Below are 20,854 nucleotides of genomic sequence, written 5' to 3'. Positions count from 1 at the left end.
GAATCCAAAGTCTTTGAATGGCTATAAATGGCTCCTACTAGGTTGAATTGTCTCTTTGCGGATATGAAAAGAAGAGGACGTGACTCGTTTACTTTTATTTCAGTAACATTACTCTTTAGGAGCTATTATCTGTGTACGTTGAAGGATTGAGCTAGAGAGATTACGATTTCTTATTCAATTTTCATATTCGTTCTATTCTATGTTGTCTAATTGCGACCACTCTCAGCAAACTAGCGAGATTGTAATTTTGGTGGTTGCACATTAGATGTTCAAATTTCAATCTTTTTTTCTTTCCCTTTTCCAACTATGGGTCCAACTCCTCTCCAAAGATTTGAAAAGAAGAATGAAAGTGAAGAACATTTTGGTTCTTGCAAAGAAAGAAAAGAATAAATCTGTTCCTCACTTGGAATTTTGTTAGCAAATTTTAGCCAAATTCCCCCTACAAAATCGGAAACCCTTAGTTTTCGTAATATATTTTTTTTCATCCAAAACAGTCATCTATTAATGCATTAAGGACAAGATATGTCCAAAGGAGCGTACAACCTCATTTATGATTCAGCTAGCGAACATACTTTCCCAAGAAAAATCATGTACTAAGAAAACAGAGAACTGCGCTAAGTTATGAAAAACAGAATTAAACGTCCTAAGAATATATACAAAAGAAACATACTCGGTTTGAAAACATGTTCCAAGCCACTTCAACATCCCAAGAAGCCTTTGCACTTTCTTCGGCATGTTTACTATCCCTTTCGCATAAGCAGAAAATATGTATTTTCCTCTATCCATTTTGAATTGCCCTTTCAATAGCTTTCCTAATTGCAAACGCCTCAATAATCAAGGCCTTCCCAATAAACTGTATCGGGATCCATGGGCAAGAAGCAAAGTACCCTTGTTGTCCATAGCAACCAAACCAATGCTTGCCTTCTTTCTTTCAACATGTATCTACAAATAAACAAATTACATCTTTCGGCATAGTTAGTAAAGACACATAACTTTCTTGTAAATTATCATTTGGTGAGTTAGCAAGCCTTATTTTAATAAATTCATTATATTCAAACAATGTTTTGCAATTGCTAAGTTATGTGTCCTGTTATGTTTTGATGATCTAACAAACTTAATGTTAAAAATCAGATGGGGAACCTGCTCCACATCTTCAAAGTGCTCAAGATCAACAAGTCTCAAATCTGGGACATGTTCCAACACTTAGAGTCAAAGAAATAATAGCGGGAACATATAGACATTAGTTCCCTTGCTGAATGTACCAGTTAACTCCCCACAGCTGTAAAGTAGTTGCAATTGTTTCTCAGCACACACGCAACAGTGCAAACAGTGCAGCAGTCACTTTATGGGGAATGCACTTGTACCAAGCATGCTTACATCTTTCAAGTGATGTCACTTATGTAATATTAACATGAAGCAAAGGAAAAACATTACACTTGCACATTCTAGAATTGATCAAGCTCACTCTCAAGTGTGTTGTCAACTTGCAGGTGACATTCAAGGAGTCAAGAACAAAGAACAACATAATGAAGGACATGTTTCCTGCATTGAGTTATTATATGTCCTTAGTTGTGTCGTATCTTTGTTAAAGTGATTTACTTGTAATTCCTACTTAGCTTAGTTAGAAGCATTGTGTAGGAAACCTTTTGTAAAACCATAAACTTTGTGTTTGTGTCTTTGCTAGAGTTAGTCGAGTTGTAAGCTTTGTAATAGAGTTATTACAAGGGGCTTGTAATAGAGTTATTACAAGTTAGTGAGGGATTAAGAAGTTAATTCCTAAGTTACAATAGTTTGTAATCTGAAGTTTGCTCAATAGTGAAGTTGAAATTCTAAGAGTGTAGGTCGTGATTTTTAATCCCGTGAGTTGGGAGTTTTCCACATAAAACTCTATTATGTTATTTACTCACTGTTGTGTGTGTGTGTTATATGGGAACTAATAGAGAACCTGGTTCTCTATATACTTTGGTGGACCCTTAGTTTCTATGAGCAACATTATCAGGAGGTTCACTTTTTTAGTAAAGGCAAAATACCTTAAACCCCCCTTAAACTTGGCACGCATTATTGGTTACATCCTTGAACTATCTATGGTCTTAATTATCCCCCTATACTTGGTTATCCGATAGTTGTTACCCCCTTGGATGATCTCATCCCAGGAAAGTGGCATGCATTCGCCTGCTAGTGGATTTTTCTGTCTATGTGGCATTTTTTGAAAAATAAAATATATTTTTACCTTTTTAAGTATATTACTTTTTTAGATAATTGTTTTCGAATAAAATTTATAATAAAACTTGGATAGAACTACATTATTTAGGCCAATATTTTTATTTGGCTAAAAATAATAAAGTTTTAGTTATTCGTTTTTTGAATTTGACCTGAAAATAAAGATTTATACAATTGAAATAAATAGTTAAGGCATCTTAAAAATTATAAAAAATACATAGTTTGAAATTTATTATTTTGGCTATAATTCTTTATATAGATCTAAATTATGGTGCTCTAAAAATATTTTTTTTTTTTTTTACATATTTTACCTGAAAAAGTAAAAATACACAGTTGAAATAAATAGTCGTTGCATCAAAAGAAGAAATAAAAAGAGTGTACAATTGCAAGTTCATTATTTTGGCTATACTTCTTTCATTTGGTAAAAAATAATGGAGTTATGGCCAAATTTTTTTTATTAGTTTGATTCGAAAATAAAAATACACAATTAAAATAAATAGACATTATATATAAAGAAAAAAATAGAAAATATACACAACTGGTACTCCATTATTTTTGCTAAAAGTTTTTTATTTGGCTAAAATGATGGAGTTCCTATCAAACGTTTTACAAATTCGGCCAAAAAAAAAAATGCAGTTGGAACAAATAAACATTATATCTTAGAAGAAATTAAAAATAATAGAAGTTAGAGTAAAGTCCACATTGTATCTTAAGATGAAGCAAGAAGAAATACGTACTTGTAACAAATAAATCATTATATATGACAATATGACAATTAAAATTTATAAAATAACCTATTTGGAAGCTGATTTTTTTAATTTTTCTTCACTCCCACGTGCTTAAAAGAGCCACACTCTTTGCCATATAAGTGTCCAGGGGGTAATGGCTCTCAAAAGGCCAAATTAAGGGGGTAATTAAGACCACGAATAGTTTAGGGTTGTAATTAATAATCCGTGGCAAGTTTATGAGATTCTTTTTTAGGTATTCGGCCTTTAGTAAATTAATGGTATTTTAGTAGAACACCATAAAATTTCTCCAAAAATTAAAAGAAATATAAAAGGACGGAACATTTAAAAAATAAAAAAGTGAGGATTAGATTGGATTTTACTTGACTGTCTACGTTCTATTATGTGTGCTTGGGGTAGAAGCTTTTGATCTAAACATGAATTAGACTAACAATCAATCTGAGTTAGAGGAAGCATCAAATACATCTTCATCGTTTAGGAACTTAATTAACTTACAGTTATTACTATGTAAATTCTTCTTCCAATCAAATTGATTGAATATGTCGCTCCTTTTCTCCCCCAGATAATTAGTTACTTATTATGTGGGTAAAATTATTGTGTGTGAATTTACCCTTAAACAAAAAAAAAGGTCTACGGCCAAAGGAAGAAAATCGCGGTAAGATAATGGTGTACGTGGAACAAGACAAGCCCAGTAGCAAGCACAACAAAGTACCACACGTTAACTCCCAGACTCAATTGTACAAAAATCGTACAAATATGAAATGAAAAGTGAAAGCAGTTGCTAAATGCTTACTTTTGAAATTCAAATTCGTATCTCCACTTCAATTCTCATCATGTTTATTGCCAAAGTAAAGAAATAAATACCTTTTTCATTTCACTTCTTTTTTCAAAACAATTTTATCTTCTTTCCTCTAATCTGTTTCTGATCACTATGTTTCCCATCTGCAGGCATTGAGAGCTACGGCATTTGGGCTTTATGGCTATATGAATTTCACAAAGTCTGGTTTTGCGTAAGTCCCTTTTTTTTTTTGGAATTAAATTGTGCTTGCTTTGAAGTGGGTAATTGTCATTTACCTTTTGCTTATGAGTTTCAACGTGGGGAGATTACTGATAATGATTTGTTACTCATTATTCTATATCTTGTTATTGGCTGTTGGTTATGAGAATCAAGCTGATAATTCCTCTTCTCTAGCATTTGGTGAATTGGAAATTGTAGTGGAAAGATGTACAACAACAACAATATACCCGGTGTAATCCCACATTGTGGGGTCCGGGAGGTTAAATTGTAGACAAACCTTACCCCTACCTTACGGAAGTAGAGAGGCCGTTTCCGAAGGACCATCGGCTAAAAAAACAGTTTTCAGCAGGTTTGCACAGGAGAACAGTAATGAGTAGTGGAAATATGTCATTTGTAAATTATTGTTTTCCTAAGAAACTTGTTCTTGGAGAATTAAAAAGGAAATATGTAGAAAAGGATTAATATTGATCACGAATCTTAAACTGATAATTTGTTTTTGTGATCAAGATCCCATTTTTTCCCTTCGATTAAAACTATTTGATAAGTGGAATCTATGTCTGGGAATTTCTATGCGTCGAGGATTTCAATGGAAAAAGAATATAATTTCTGGCCCCATTTGAATTTTAGGGAACACGCGAAAAAGTTTAAGCCAGAGGATATGCAAGTTCAAATGGAAGGGAAGAATTGCATTGTCACAGGTGCAAATTCCGGCATTGGTTTTGCAACTGCTGAAGGCCTCGCTTCACGGTGCTTATCCTGCCTTCAATTCTTCATTCTTATGGAGTTGGCATTGAGAGATCGATACAAGAACAATATTTTGATCTAAGTATTACTAACAGTTTTGACTTCGATTGTTTCAAGTGGAGCGACTGTCTACATGTTATGCCGTAATAAGGAGAGGGGAGAGGCTGCTCTTACCAAAATTCACTCAATCACTGGAAACAAAAATGTTTACTTGGAGGTAGTTCTTACTTCTGTTATCTGAATTGGTGCAAGTAGAGATATTTTGTTTTGAAGTTTTGATTATTGGTTACATTTGTTTCGAAACTGGCAGGTCTGTGACATTTCATCAGTCAGTGATGTCAAATCCTTCGCTTCTAGATTTTGTTCAAAAGATGTGCCGGTCCATGTCCTGGTAGTGTACCTTTCTTCATCTGGGAACCTTTTTCCACCGACACCGTCTAATGTTCTTCGTTAAATGATTTGTATTATTTCTGACCAATTTCATCTTTTCTTATATGACAAGGTGAATAATGCTGGCCTGCTTGAAACAAATTGTGTCATCACTCCAGAAGGGTAGGCAGGCTCGTGTTTAGTGCTTCTAAAGCTTTCAATAATACTCTCTTTGGGGATCTGTTCAAAGGTTAATTTATATCCTTTTATTATCTTAACAACAGATATGAGCTGAGTTTTGCTACCAATGTTCTTGGCACTTACACCTTGACAGAGTTGATGCTACCTCTCCTTGAGAAGGCGGCACCTGATGCTCGTGTTATCACAGTTGCCTCTGGGGGGATGTACACAGCTCCACTGACAACCGATTTACAGGTAACTTTATTCCCAATTTCTTAATACATCGATCTTGCTCGGTTGACTATGTTCTGATAAACTATATTTGCAGTTTAGTGGTAACAAGTTTGATGGGGTGGAACAGTATGCTCGGAACAAGAGAGTTCAGGTACATTAAATATTTTGTCTTGAGAACGGGTACTTCTAAGAGGTTTACTAATGACAGCTATATATATGTTACTGTCAAATGCTTCTACTAATTTTCTGATTTCATCTAATTAAAGATCCAAGAGAAATTGGTGATTTACCTCCCTTAATTTCATTCACCAAACCTATTAGTCATCTAATTTCCTCGTGTAAAAAGTTGAGCGTTTATGTGGTGTAAAGCTATTGAGTATTTTGAACAGTAAGCTCCTTCGTGATGTCTTAAAGAGCATATGGAGATGCCATTTTCCGCTTAGATGACTAAGGTCTCTGTTACTTCTAAAATTCAAAAACAAATAGTTTTCTCTCCCTCATTCCTAGACAACCATCTTTTCATTTTTATCTTACAGCAAATTGGATTTGATTTGATTTGTTGATCCCATGGAGGCCTTTACCTCAATCGCAACCTAATTGTGCAATGCCAAGCATATGGTTTCTCTATAGAAATTAGTTGATGATTGAGACTTTTTAAGTCTTGTGGAAAATTATAGAGAATTTTATCTCTCAATGTTCCCCCTTCATTTTATCATTTGGAACTAACTAAAAGTTTTGCTACTTGGTCTTGCCAAATATGCGTCTTTCCTTTTCTCTTTTTTTTTTTTTTGTGTTGTGTTTGCATTTGTTCTAGTGTGAATACGAAGGAAGTCAAGGATATGCATATCGTGATCTTTCAATAAACATATACATCTGGGAATGTCTGTCCTTATCTTGTTTGCTTTCCACCTAAATTATCTCAATAGAGTTGCCTATCTTCATTTCAGGTTGCATTGACAGAAAAATGGGCTGAAATGTACAAGGATAAAGGTGTTGGTTTCTACTCCATGCATCCAGGGTGGGCCGAAACGCCTGGAGTATCCAAGAGTTTGCCGGAATTTTCAAAATCGTAAGTGGATAGAGCACCACTCCCTTATGAATTCCTTTTATCTTCCTAAAAGATGATACTATTGATGATGTGTTGTAGGTTTGAAGGAAAACTTAGAAGTAGTGAGGAAGGTGCAGATACAGTAATCTGGTTGGCTTTACAACCAAAAGAGAAGTTGGTTTCTGGACAATTTTATTTTGATAGAGCTGAAGCACCTAAACATCTGCCACTCACAGGCACCAACAACTCCCATTCCACTATAGACTCCATAATCGAGAAACTTAGATCTTTTGCCGGCTTATGATTATACATATTTCCCCAGTGAATCCTAATTCATAATCCAGAAATTATTTATAGTTTATAGAACAGGATTGTGATCTCCTCAAACATAGAATCATTTATCTTTTCTTCTTTTGATTGTGTAGGATGAGCATTTCTTGTGATTTATATTTTAACATTTGGGAGTTTATGTTAACAATGTTGTGAGGTAAAGGTTTTTTCTTGAATGTATGATATTGAAGAATGCTAAAAAAAACCAAAAAGGAAAAGAAAAAAATTTGCACCAGCCGGGAATCGAACCCGGGTCTGTACCGTGGCAGGGTACTATTCTACCACTAGACCACTGGTGCACTTGTTGTTATCCCATTCGCTGGGCTAACTGAACGGGGCTTATGCTCTTGCAGTCATCTCTTTTTTTCTTTTTTGATTTAGCCATTTTTTTCTAATAATATGCTTATGTGGTTGGCTAAACCATTTACAAAGTGATTTTTGTTAATGTTAAAGCTATTTACATTCGGCTCATCTTTTAAAAGTACTTGCGCATCAAGTACGAAATTTGAATGTAAATATCCACTTCAGCATTAGTATTCTTATTTAGATCTATGAGAGACTTTGATTAAATTATTATAATTTCATTTGATTAATATGTAAAAGTAAAATAACAAAGTAGAGAGAGAAAGAGTGTGTGTGTTTACAAGACTTTGGTCTCATAGATGTGTGTAGAGTTCGAATCAAAACAACTACAACACCCGGATTACATTGTCATCGATTTCCCATCTTTAGAGGTGTCTAACCGAGTCAATAACAAGTGCAGGAGGGTAGGGCAAGAAAGCATATGTTCATGACTAACATTCATTTTATCAAAGAAAAGTGACCATTATTTTTTTAACAATGGACTATAATTCAACAATGAAAATGGATCAATTTGCTTCGATAATGATTTGAATGATATTAATCCAGAAGTGTCATTAACCGACATTTTCAATCTCATCACCAAGATCCCTAACAAAATATATCTTGACATTGCATTTATTTGCTCTTTTTGTGTTCCTTAGCATAGTCATTTACTAAGGCTTCAACATCTTTCCAGAATAGCCCCTCCACAAGAACTCCATCCTTGGTAAACCTGCAAAACGTAAATCATCATAATCAAGTCGTTCAGTTCATGAAATCCCTTTTATACTATTTTCCTCTTTGAAAAAGAAGATGGTTGGAGGACGGGAGGGAGAAAGAGACCATTGTGTGACGCTCTTGGTAAATTCCACTTTTGGCTTTGCAGAAATTGACTTGGGATCAGCAGTCTCTACTGTAAGTGTGTACTTATCAGAGAACCTAGGCAGCTTCGAAGAGACGATTAAGCCAGTGCTGTTAAAAGATCCCTGTCACAAACAATCCTTTATGAGCAAACTACTTCATCCAGCTAATAGTTGCATCAACGGAATTTGAGCAGAGAGAAGAAATTCAGTGCCAAACTGCAACAAATTCAGTACGAGATTGACCAGGCAATAGATTGTTATTTCAGCTACTGTGTCTCCAATTGACAGAAGATTAATGACAGTTTTATTAGGGTAGATGAGTTTGCCAGATGATCGAAAGTAGCATAACTACTGAGCCTCCAGATGCTGTAAGACAAGAGGCTCAACAAAAATCTATGCAGGTGATATGATTGATTACACAGAAATCTTCGGGAGAAGCATAAGCGTCGCAAAAGTCACAAGATCTAAAAACGCTACCGCAGTAGATATGAGTTGACTATAGCTAAAGTATCTTGCAAGCGACAAGACAGTTAAATATATTGGAAAGAATACTGCAGGCATTGACATACTTCAAGAGCAGTAACCTCAAAATTCACCACTAAAAGCAACATAACAAAATCTAGTAGATAGTAGAGAATAAATGACAAGCAGGCAGTCCTTCATGCTTTCTTCATAGCAGCATATAAGCCTCTAGCAACTCATTAGAGTGTACCACTTACTTGAAAGGAGCACGTAAGTTCCCATAAATAATATTTAGGAAAAAAGACAGACAAAATAAAATGAAAATCTACCAGAATTTGAAGCCGGAACATTGTGCTGCCAGATGAGGAGCTATAGAAGATTTCTCACTAGAAATACTGATGAAGACTTCACACTTGGGAGGAAAAGAAAGAAATAATAATTGATAACTTCACACTAGGAAAGAAAAAAGTAGAAGACAAAAACAAGAAAAGAAAGGGGCTCCACCAGATGTGAGGTCTGAACACGGTATGCTGCCAGATGAAAGAGTTACGAGACACGAAGATCGAGATAAAGACTAAGAAAAGAAACAAAAGATGCACACCAGATAAACACAATGTGCTACTAGACGAAGATTTCACCACTAGAAAATAGAGCATTTTATATTGAGTGAACTGACACTAGGAAGGAAATACAAAGGGAATTGGGGCAAAAGAATCTTGATAAAAAGATTTGAGGTGCATTAGTGACTAGTGAGACCCCACCACGATAAACCCTGGAAGCACCTAGAAAAAATAGAACAAACAGCATTGACCTCTCTTTTTGGTAGTTAAACAACAATCCTAGAGAAAGCAAAATGCAATATCAGGCTCCCAAAAATGATGATGAGGGCAAATCTGTGGTCTGTTTTTTATCTCAAGTCCATTCCTCATCCCCACAAGCATTCAAGAAGGTAGCTCCAATATAAATAGGTGGCAGTATTTCACTGAAACTATGAACATCAAGGATGATGAAGATATACGAAGAGATTGATGTTGAATGTCTAAAGCTCAGAGAAGGTCATTCCAGTCAGAAAAGTGGCATTAGTAGAACGTATCTATTAAGCCCGCCTCAGTACACGATCACTGATAGCACCCATCTTCTTTCCTCATTCTAACCTTTTTTGCTCCTCAAACCAGAGCCTATCACTCTGTTTAACTCTGAACTATAAGACCAAGTGGAAGCTGGAGATACACAATGGAGGTAACAGCAAAATTCAAGAGAGAGAAAGAGGAACTCCACTTGAAGAAACACCAAGAATAAATAATTAAGTGATATCAAAGGGAGGCACCAGAGAAACAAGATCCCATCTAGAGAAGAAAAAGATTAGGGACAGTAAGTGCTCAGCGAAGTCATCTATAACCATTGAGATGTTTAAGACCAGCAGAACACTGCTCAGATGCGTAAAACCAATCTTTCTAATATACACAACATAAAACCAATCTTTCTAATATACACAACATGAAATTAAAAGGAAAAGGAAAATATTAAAATGCATATTCTCCAAAGTTCTCCACTCATTTTAATATAAAAGGGGAAAAGGGCCACATTTACCTCTCTACTTCTCTACTTTCTGAAATAGTTTACATTTAAACTCCGATTTACTATTAAAAAAAAAATACCTTCACCGTTATACTATTCGGACAAAATACCCTCACCATTAGCAAACTTATCACATATGCCCCTAACCCTAATGAAGATCCAGCGTTGCACCACGTAGCCTGACATTTGGGTGAGGTGGACTCCACGTGGCATGCCACCTCACCACCTAATAGTCAGAATTTGAAATCTGTTCATTAAATTTTTAGATTTTTCACTCACTTTTTTTTCCATTCACACTAAAGAATGGGAGCAAAAAGGAAATCAAAACAAAGAAACCCAGATAATGGCATCCCTAGGGGAGAGAGGTTTACTGTTCCCTCATCATTAAGAAGACTCATCTTGTGAGAAAAATCAGATCAAAGCAACTTACCTTGACAGGCATCATTGTTCCCGTTCACACTTTCAAAATAATTTGCAGATTCTACGACTTTAATTAAGTTAGGTTTTTTCTAATTAAAACCACCCATGCTTTATTCTTTTTACAGTTTAGAAAAATTATTTTCCAGTTTCTCGTTAGAAAAAAAGTTCTATTTTCCAAATTTGCTACTTTCCCTACCCAGTCACTTCCCATGTTAGACTCCAATCTAAAATACAAAGATCCCAAAATATCAATCAGTGGAAGTCCCAAGATTTATGAAATCTTCCTCAAAAAAGTAATTTTTCATAGAAATGCTAAAATAATACTAAAGAATATCAAGAAAAACTCTTTTTAAAAAAATACATAACGTTTTAGAGCAGATTCTACAAATCACATGAATGGTTTCCTTGTGATAGAACTTCTTTATTTAGACTCATCTTTTCAATTTTAATTCTCTTCAAGAAAAGCATAACAACTCTGTATATAGAGTTGAATCCAAGTAGGGTTCTTTGTCATTCCCAATAATTCCTAGTGACTCAATTCTTTGCATCTGTATAGATTTTATTCCTAAGAATCTATGGAAAATTTGAAATTAATGTTGTGTTTTTCTTCTCTTTGAAGAACTTACATTTTACAGCGTGGTGGTTTTTTGTTACAGATGGGAAGGAGTAGACTATAATTTAGTGGGTTTGGTTAATTTTTTCTTTTCTTTTTCAAAGTGGGTTGGTTATTTATTCTAATAAAAGTTGGAAAATAAATACACGTGGCATCGAGGTGGCATTTTAGAACATGGGTAGGGACATCCGTTAGAGGAAGGGGTATATCTGATAAGTTTGCTAATGGTAGGGATATTTTTGTTCGAATAGTATAACGGAGGTTAAATGTGGACTATTTCCGAAAGTAGAGGGACAAATCTGGACCTTTTCCCATACAAAAAATTAAGAGAGTTACGAGTTGAAGACTATTACTCATAATGAAGGTGTGCTCTGCATTGAACCCCCACTTAGGAAACAATAATTTTTACTCCATAGTCGGTAGTGGTCTCAGACTTATAGCCTGTTTGGCCATGCTGCAAAAATCAGCTTATTTTGAAAAGTGTTTTTTCTCAAAAGTGCTTTTCTCAAAAGTACTTTTGGTGAGAAGCAGTTTGTGTTTGGCTAATTAATTTGAAAAGCACTTCTGAGCAGCAATTAGTGTTTTGTCAAACTTTTAAAAACTGCTTCTAAGTGTATTTTCTCAAAAGTGCTTTTCAAAAAAGTGCTTTTGGAGAGAAACTACTTTTTTCTAATTCTGCTTCTCCTCAAAAGTACTTTTTTTTCTTCCAAAAGCTAGGCCAAACACTTCAACTTTGAAAAAAAAAACAAAAAAAAATGCTTCTCGGATTGGAGAAGCTTGGCCAAACAGGCTATTAAACTATGAATGCTTATAAGAAATGAACTATCACTGCTTACACATAATAATCAATATGTTGACATAAGCATTATTGGCTAGCACATGACGGCCTTGTGTTATCTCGATTTTCATGAGTGTTTTTTAGAATAAGCACGCTCATCGTAAGAGCTTTATTGGTTAGCACAACTGTCAAAAGGTGATCCTGTAACCCAAATCATTCATACGAGCTACAGATTTTCTTTAAGAATTCATAAACTCAACCTCCACAAGTCTTGCATTCACGCCATAAGGAAGGCATATAAAATAAGTAGAACAACGCATTTCAAAACGAGTCATTGTGTGATTCATTTATCCAATTAAATCTGGTTATAGGATCTCTAATCCCATTATCTACCCACTTATTAATGCACTCAAGGTCAAATAATTATCCACCAACTCATAATCACATGTTATCACAACCAATTCACCCACTACATTCTAATTTATTCTATGAAAGAATTCCTATACCTCTAAATAGGCGTCTTTCTATCTTGTAATGGTGTGTGAAAAAAAAAGGGGTTGTAGCATGGATCAAAGGTGCAGCTAGGAATCAAAGGGCCCGAGAGTTGACAGTTCTCGTTGATTCCTCTCCTATTTTGATAAGAATTTATAATGATAATAAAGATGTGATTTGGAGATAATGTCTTGATGATTAAAGGTTTTATTATGAACTATAAGACACATAAAAAAGAAATGTTAGTAGAATGCTTAAGATACTGACTGGGTAGCAATGTTATTGGACAAAACAGAAAGCTATTAGTCTATTAAAAAACAGAAAGTTATGCACCAGTAGTATAATTTCGAGCTTAATGTAGTAATATGTTTAACGAAGCACAAGATTGTGGGAAGGTTAAAACTGAACAAACTCATATAACCACCAAAATAACAGGACTACATAGAATGAAACATCGTAGCAGACTGCCATGGACCTTATATTGTTTCATCTGCAGTTGTTTGCCAAGAAAAAACAAGAAATGATTTTGATGGCAAAAAGGAATTCTCAGCAACTTAGTTTTGAAATACTTTTCCCAGAGCAATCAAAGATTAAGTGGGCGACTCAATAAAGCATAATATTTCCAGGAAAATTCACCAGCCTAACTTTTTGACGATTCAAAATAGACTGAAAATGTATTAGATTAACATCTACATCACCTGTTTTAATAGGTTGATAAGTTCTACTTCCAATAAGCACATTCATCAAGAAAAAATCAGCGCATTCATCAGTGGCTACTCCAGAAAAGACATGTTAGAATTCACAACTTCAATTAATGCACGACAAAAACTTATTAGCATGTTGCAATTTCACAAATATATCTAATGCTGGTAAAAAGGCATGTTGATGGACAACTTACTTCCGGAGGATAGGTGAACAAAATAGCATTCTTTTCCTTTGTGTGGATAATCAGCTGCAATATCACGTTGAACAGGATATACGTGCCATAGTCAAGGATACAACAAAGCTGGAGGAAAAGTTTCACATACTAAAAGTAAAATAAATCTCAAGCGTCATAAAACTTCCATCAATCGAACTCCCAATATGTACAAAGAATTTCAAATGCATACCTTTTCAACCATCATACATCAAAACCTATAAACGTGTAGTAGCTTTCATTATCGCTTTCATTTATGAGCATATAGGAGCATTCACATAAAAAAATTCAACCCTCTTTAACCATGGCTATTGAATTGTGACTATTCATTAGAACATTAAGGAACACGGTCATCTAGATCTTGAAACTCGTTTTAATAATTTAAATATGCAATTACTTAAAAATCAAGTTACAATTGTCAATTCCACTGGAGAATGGTTATCAAAAATTCCACTGGAAACATAAGTGGTTATTAGTAAAAAAATAATTTTGTCACGGCAAACCAAACAGTATTTATGATGAATGAAACAGATGTCATCACCAAAATTGATAAAACAATGTAAAAAAGAGTCCCAAGCAAGCAGGCCCCGAATTAAATTGTTTTCTTTTTCTTTTCGATTTTTCTACTCTTCCTCAGTGATAAGCCAGTGGTGGAGCCAACAGCCAAGGAAGGGGTTTCAATTGAATCCCCTTCACCGGAAAACAGGGCAAAACGATTTTTTTTCCGTGTATATTTCAACTTTGGAATCCCCTAGTAGTGGCAAAGGGAGCTCAAAAATTGCTTGAGGTCACAAGTCCAATATGTTTATATTCCTTTACTGATCAACGAAAACACAACTACTACGGCTCAATCACAAATTAGTCAGGGCAGGTTATATAAATCCCTATATCCATTCCGCTCTATTTGGATCCGTTTCATTCCGATACTCAGTAATCATCACAGCAAACAAACAAACAAAAAAAGTAGATAATTAACAGGACAATAAAATCAAAATCAAAACCAAAATTCAAAAAAGGATATAACACAATGCAGCCAATGAGGAAATCACGATTAGCAGGAAACTCTTTTTTGTAGAATTGAGCAACAAGAGCAATTGCTATGATAATTGTCCCAATCAACAACCTTACATTACTCAATCTCACATCTTCTGGATACCCTTTGCTTGTCACAATCTATTTAACACATAATTAAACAAAATCAGCATTAAAAAAAACCTTCAATTCAATTCAATTCCTTAAACATATATATGTATATCTACAAATCTTGGGTAAAAAAACTGAGTTACCTCAGTGACTGACTCATCGAGAAGGTTCTTGATAGAGTGATGATCTAAAAGATTGGCTTTCTTAGGGTTTTTCTTTGTGGGTGTTTGATTGGTGGAAGCCATTTTCTCTGATTTTTGGTTCTGCGTTTTTCACTAGGGTTTGTCTGGAAGTTTTTCTTTTGTCTTGCTATTGTTAGTCAGAGGAGATGAGAAATGACGATAGATGAAATTACAAAATGGGTCTTAGGAATGTAATTGCATGTGACGTGTATCAAGGGTTATTTAGGTAATAGTGTTGAAAGGGGGAGTTGTTTGTACTACTAAACAATTAAAGCAAATCCAGATTTAGATAGATAACTAACTTATTTGACTTGAATTGACATTAATTACTCCTTGGTTATGAATTTCTCTCGCAAGTGAAAAAATATCAAATTGATGTTTGTCTAAATAAAACACAAAATTAGTGGAAATTCAAAGATGATTTAGTTAAAACTATGTGTCTCGATAGTCATTAATAATACAAACTTTCATATGCAAATCTCAGTATTGAATTATAACTTTATAAAATAATATACTTTGTAGAAGATGTGTTATAATATTAATACAACTTCTTTTTCAATTTTGAAGGTCCCAAAGACTCAATATACATTGCGGCGATATAAAAGATGAAATAATATATAATTTTTCAGGTTAAATGTTCAAATATTTAAAATTAGACTCTAAGTAAGAAGAAGAATGACTTTCACCTATTTTAAGTGAAACCAACTAAAACCTTTTAAATAAAATAAAACAGTTTATGTAACTGAAAATAAAGACACTCTTCTTTTTCTTAACAATAAATTTGCATTTTAAGTTTGTAACACAATGTTTCGAGAAAAAGGTATGAAACAACATAATGATTGTTCTTTTTAAACAGTTTTTGAGTGGCTAATTAGTAGTTTCCTAGAAATATTTGCAACTCGGTAGATAGGTGTGCCATAATAGGATATAGTTTCCATTTTCGTTTTGAACTTGAACACAGAAGAGAGAATTACAATTAAATTTCCTCTAGTTGTTTTTTACATCTAGTACCAGTGGTCTAGTGGTAGAATAGTACCCTGCCACGGTACAGACCCGGGTTCGATTCCCGGCTGGTGCATTCCTCCTTTTTTGGTTGGTTTTCTGTCTATTATTAGTGAAAAACTATGCAATCACTTTAGACAAACTTCGTGTTAATTCATTATGTTTTTAGTACTTTGCTATAACCAACTAAAAGGTAAATCTTGTGGTGCCTTAAAAATACTGTTGTTTTCTAGTTTGAATATCACTTTGTTCATGAGGTTAACTATTTGGTTTTGACCAACTTTGTTCATGAGGTTAACTATTTGGTTTTGACCACTACTGCTGTCTAATTTCATGTACACTAACTTCACTCATCGATTCTCAGTATAAATAATCTCATGCCTTACTAAACTATGGCTTATGTATTTAACAAATAAGAAAAAGTGGAATAAAGAAGAAAAAAAAAGAAGTGCAGCTCTTTTGTGATCGGAAAAAAAAAAAGAACATGTTCTCGTGTTTATTGAACTGGACAATATAGTTGGTGAGGACACTCTCACTGGCAATACAACAGATTCTTACCTCAATAATAGCCTATCAACATATTCTATGAAACATCTAAGATTCTAAATGCTCCACTCATTATACGACATAGGCCTGTTTATAATGAAGGCTTTTACATCTACATTGTTAATGTACATGTTTTGACATCAATCAATAGTGGAGAATCTGTTTTTGCTTCAGCTGAACCGTTTACATGAGGCAAGTTGTCTGTGGCACCCAATAGTTCGGGCTTTCTCAACCAATACTGCTCGAATCTTCCCCTTGCGTACTCCATGTAATCAAACTCGATATTGTTAACATATGCCTGGCAGAAGAAACAACAAACACGAAAAGAAAAGATTAGAGGATTGATTCTGCCCCTCAAATGCGCGGTGAAATGTGGTGATCAAGACGAAAAATGTAAAAAGCATTACCGAGATGACTCCCCACAATCCCCAGAACAAGTGATTTGCAAGGGTATACTTCTCTGCTTCATCAGCGAGCTTCTTTACTTTCTCATCACTTGGTTGATGGCCTGCACTTGTTAATGGGATTCCAAACTCAATAAGATACTAATTGGAAAAGGAAACAACCATGTTTGGTTATAGTTGAGCCAGAGTTCTTATCATAAATGCATCAGGTCCTACAAATAACAACTACTACTATGCCTCAATCCCAAGTTAGTCGGGAATCAGGTTTCTACATACACTGATCCTTCTGTTGCTCAAAGGTCAACATAAATCTCACTCACAGATGCCTATCCAAATCGAATATTAAATGTTATGTGGTCCTGAAGAGACATACAAATGCATCAGTTTGGCTGGATTTCTGCTGTACTTTTTATTGTTTGGATAAGTATTGGAACTTTTATACTTCTAACTGAACCCTCTGATCATGATCAAATTGCCTATCATCTATATAACGGGCCAATTTCTAAACCTGTTCCTTCAAATTATCAAGCTGAATCTTTTAATATCAAAACATATTTTCTCATGTGAACAAAATCAACCGTATGCTTTGAACAAAAAGGTGCAGACAACAGTAAAGGCCGTTCAAACTTCAAGCTTACCTGAAGAGCTGAGATATGCACGAATAAACCGATGTCGCTCCTCTATATCTGTAGGAAATTTAAAATTTAAAAAAGAGTTAACAATAAATTCTTAAATCTATAGATTAATCCAATTAAAGTTATAGGAAGGGAAGAGAAAGAAGAACATGGCGATTAGAGTAGCAAACAAGCATGATCTCCGTCTGTTGTTGCATCTAAGTATTTGCTTACCAGGGTACGTATTGAAGTGCATGATATGAGGGGTATCAGTATGATAATTTGCTGTCATTTCGCAGAAGTGGTTTGCAAAGTCATAAGCAATTGGATTGTAACCAGCATACTCGTAGTCCTGCAATGCATGTCAAAAGAAATCTCAGTCTGTATTCATTATAGGCATTGCTGGAGCTATCGAATTCAGTTGTAAAAAATGTGCAGTTACTGATATACGGGAAGTATGTGGTGGAGTCAAAGGCCAAAAGAATAAACAAAACAACAAAACATAGGGAATGGACAAAAGTTCAGAAAGGAAGATGGGAAGCAAAATATAGCCAATTCCTGATTAAGAAAACAGTTTAAAACTTGCTTAGATATGTTGTACCATAGTGAGAATACAACAAATTAGATGCTCTCAAAAAACACTTGTAGTTACATCTTATTATCTCAAGGAAGAAGAGAGCATTCCACATTAAGAAAAGTGAAAAGAAAACGAAAAACAGATTAAAACTCTGTCAGTTTGAGCAAACATATGCCTACAACACTTACGATGATAGTAATGGCCCTCGTTTTTTCGTCAATCATTATATTACCATACTGCATATCATTGTGGCAAAAGGCAATCTCTTGAGACTCTGTTGACACTTCCTTTTCCAATAAGTTGATTTCCTTTTCAAGATTACCTAAGGAGAACTCCTTCATATGTTCAGGGGAGCACAGTCCCTTTGCCTCATTTAGCCAGTTTCTGGAAAATTTACATAAATAATTAGTACAAAAAATTTCACTGATAAAAGATCACATTACGTTCCGGCTGGTAAATTGATACCTGAGACGATCCCAGAGAAGGACATTCTTTAAACCAGGCATGTCAAGGTTATGAAACTCCCTCAGTTTAGCAGCTACCGAAGCAGAGATCTCCGAGTCACGAAGATCATCAGCAGATAGTGTCTGAAAAGATAGACAGACAAAGTCAACCAGCAATCAATAAACACCAAAATATAACTCAGCTTTGTAATATTATTATATGCATCTGATATTTGTCTCCCTTTTCTATAGGAGGTTTATCAATCAAATTATATCAAGTCCCCAAGAGAGAAGGCCGTTTTTTCCTATTCTAGTAACTGTATATTGGTGTTTTACAGATAAAATACTGACTACACTAAACTGGACATGGTCAAAGACTCTACAACATGCGTTATTCTGTTGAAATCGAAAGGTGATTAAGAGGCAAGGAGCACCACCTGCTGCCCGGTCTTTCAATAGAAGTGCATCAAATTGATATAATCCTATTTCAAAGATCCGGAGCCTGCTCCCAAGATTAGAACCCATTCATTGTACAAAATCTGCATGTAATAGTTTTCACTTAAAACAGTTCATTATGTTACCTACGCTTAGGACTTAGGAGGGAAAGCCAGACTGACGGGGATTTCGTCTAAAAGGCACAGTACATTATAATCAGAGCATTACCATTGACCCCCTCTATATAAGATGATCTCTTTATCTATTTCCCCAGCAAACAATAACTGTAAAAATATGGTCATTTCATTACATACATGGCAAAACCTCCTAGAAATCATTAATGTTAACACCTATACTTTCAACTTTATAGAAAGATACACCTATAAAGCCACACATATCCAATATATAAAGCTTCATATATAACACTAATGCTAATTTTATGAACAAAGTAAATTTAGTCAGAAATTTCACATACCCTTGAATGAATGAACTCCTCAACTCTACCATTTGGAAACTGACCAAGAAGTTTAGGTCCTTGACCTTTCTTTGACAAGCACTCAAAAGTTCTAATCTCCTCATCCCTATTGAAGAAACGCTCTACTCCTTCACCATACATGCGAACCAAGACTTTCCTCGACACATTTTCGTTGTTATTAGTAGGCCAACTTATCCGATAAACCTCATTAGTCAGGGCACCACTCAAATGGTGAACTTTCAACGTCTTTAGATCCAATACATCCCCCCATTTTGTAGCTAAATTTAGAAGCAATTTCATCAATTCCTCTGGCAGAATACTTTCATTAGTCTTCACCGCCATCAGAAACAAAAGAAGGCTTCACCTGAATTACCAAATTCAACAACTCTTATCACCAAGTATCCAAATTCTTAACACAAATTCAAGAAAATTACAAAACATCCCAAGTCAAATACATGATCTCTTCAAGAAAATAAGATTTTGATACAATTAACAAGACCCCAGATGTAGAATACTAAAATCACATGCTATATACATAAATCTGCAAGAAGTTAATAAAAAGAACATAAATTCAAGAACCCCATCAGGGATTTGCAACAAGAATAAGAAAAACTTACAAAGAAAAATATGGGGAGCTGAGAAAAAAGGAGAAATGGAAACGTTGGTCAGCGCTATAAAAGTTGATATGAATATGAAGAGTGATTTACAGAGGGAAGAAAACTATGACATTACGCAAGCGCTGTGTTGTGTGTGTATATATAGATGATTGTCTCCGTGTATTGTGACAACCATGTAGACCAAGAATCTACTTTTTGTTTTTCTTTTCTTTTTTCTTTTTCTATACACTTATAAAGTTTTATAAAATTTGATAAAGAAATTAAAAGACTACATAATATAATACTAAAGAAAAAAGGTTTAACTTTTTTTTTTTTTTTCATCCTCAACTAATATCTTTTTTGTTGAAATGATTAATATTGTTACTCGGTGCGGATCCGAATTAATCGGGTTAGTATATTTCGGATATCGAATAGTTAAATCAAAAAATAAAAATCGGGCAATATAAAAATCGGGCAATTTGATTATAGATTTAGTTCGAGTTAATACTCGATTAACTCAATCAATTAACTATACCTATAATCCATGACGGATTTGACTATGTGAATATTTTATATTCCTTGGGCTCTTTTCGAATTGTTTCATTTAATACTAGGTAATATTCATTATATGAACAATTTTACAAATAAGAAGTTGTATATAAATAATTGCTTTACTTGTCTCAAATGTGGGTAAAACTTAAATCTGACGTATTTATTTTTCATTTTGTGAACATTTTCTCAAACGATTAATCTTGTTATAATTAGGAATTAACTTCCTTTTTCTAATTGAACAACTCAAAATTTAAGCCACTAAAAGAAATAATTTAATCAAACAAAAGTGATTTGACTAACTTTTGCCCTAAAAGAGAGAGTAGTTAGCTGTTGGAATTTTAATTTCTTTTTTAAAATATAGTAAGAGAATTGAAAGAAGAAAAAAAATAAAAAACATTTAGACCTAGGGAATTGGTCGGCACACTATTTAAAACGCGTGGGAGAAGTCAGTCTACCAATAGAAGATTGCCACGTAGGAACCCGCTAAATTTAAAATCACCGGGAGAGAGTGTGATGAGTTCTTGTGAAAATA

The 20,854-nt window shown here is 34.4% G+C and overlaps 3 protein-coding genes and 2 non-coding genes across 5 annotated transcripts; 2 read left to right on the top strand and 3 right to left on the bottom strand.

The window, feature by feature from the left end:
* Nucleotides 1–3,649: 3,649 nt before the first annotated feature.
* LOC104087374 (uncharacterized) lies at nucleotides 3,650–7,051 on the top strand. The gene is made up of 10 exons (XM_009591809.4): nucleotides 3,650–3,814; nucleotides 3,915–3,976; nucleotides 4,612–4,731; nucleotides 4,846–4,945; nucleotides 5,039–5,119; nucleotides 5,231–5,280; nucleotides 5,382–5,532; nucleotides 5,606–5,662; nucleotides 6,459–6,580; nucleotides 6,659–7,051. The coding sequence occupies exons 1-10, from the start codon at nucleotides 3,752–3,754 to the stop codon at nucleotides 6,861–6,863; spliced, it is 1,011 nt and encodes a 336-aa protein (XP_009590104.1). The 5' UTR covers nucleotides 3,650–3,751; the 3' UTR covers nucleotides 6,864–7,051.
* A 66-nt stretch (nucleotides 7,052–7,117) lies between these two features.
* On the bottom strand, nucleotides 7,118–7,188 carry TRNAG-GCC (transfer RNA glycine (anticodon GCC)). Its single transcript has one exon. It is a non-coding gene; the product is annotated as a tRNA-Gly (tRNA).
* Nucleotides 7,189–7,674: 486 nt separating this feature from the next.
* On the bottom strand, nucleotides 7,675–14,831 carry LOC104087380 (signal peptidase complex subunit 2). The gene is made up of 5 exons (XM_009591819.4): nucleotides 14,640–14,831; nucleotides 14,375–14,526; nucleotides 13,336–13,417; nucleotides 8,075–8,217; nucleotides 7,675–7,964 (listed from the first exon to the last, which is right to left on the bottom strand). The coding sequence occupies exons 1-5, from the start codon at nucleotides 14,739–14,741 to the stop codon at nucleotides 7,868–7,870; spliced, it is 576 nt and encodes a 191-aa protein (XP_009590114.1). The 5' UTR covers nucleotides 14,742–14,831; the 3' UTR covers nucleotides 7,675–7,867.
* Nucleotides 14,832–15,685: 854 nt separating this feature from the next.
* TRNAG-GCC (transfer RNA glycine (anticodon GCC)) lies at nucleotides 15,686–15,756 on the top strand. The gene has a single exon. It is a non-coding gene; the product is annotated as a tRNA-Gly (tRNA).
* A 397-nt stretch (nucleotides 15,757–16,153) lies between these two features.
* Nucleotides 16,154–19,927, bottom strand: LOC104087386 (probable choline kinase 1). Its single transcript, XM_009591830.4, has 8 exons — nucleotides 19,792–19,927; nucleotides 19,175–19,538; nucleotides 18,287–18,408; nucleotides 18,010–18,205; nucleotides 17,479–17,596; nucleotides 17,269–17,316; nucleotides 16,634–16,734; nucleotides 16,154–16,524 (listed from the first exon to the last, which is right to left on the bottom strand). The coding sequence occupies exons 2-8, from the start codon at nucleotides 19,514–19,516 to the stop codon at nucleotides 16,339–16,341; spliced, it is 1,113 nt and encodes a 370-aa protein (XP_009590125.1). The 5' UTR covers nucleotides 19,517–19,538; nucleotides 19,792–19,927; the 3' UTR covers nucleotides 16,154–16,338.
* Between the last annotated feature and the right edge of the window lie 927 nt (nucleotides 19,928–20,854).

Source organism: Nicotiana tomentosiformis, chromosome 4 (assembly GCF_000390325.3).
Source record: "Nicotiana tomentosiformis chromosome 4, ASM39032v3, whole genome shotgun sequence".
Classification (NCBI taxonomy): domain Eukaryota; kingdom Viridiplantae; phylum Streptophyta; class Magnoliopsida; order Solanales; family Solanaceae; genus Nicotiana; species Nicotiana tomentosiformis.
The sequence above is the reverse complement of the archived record's forward strand: the minus strand, read 5'-3'. Positions and strand labels throughout refer to the sequence as shown.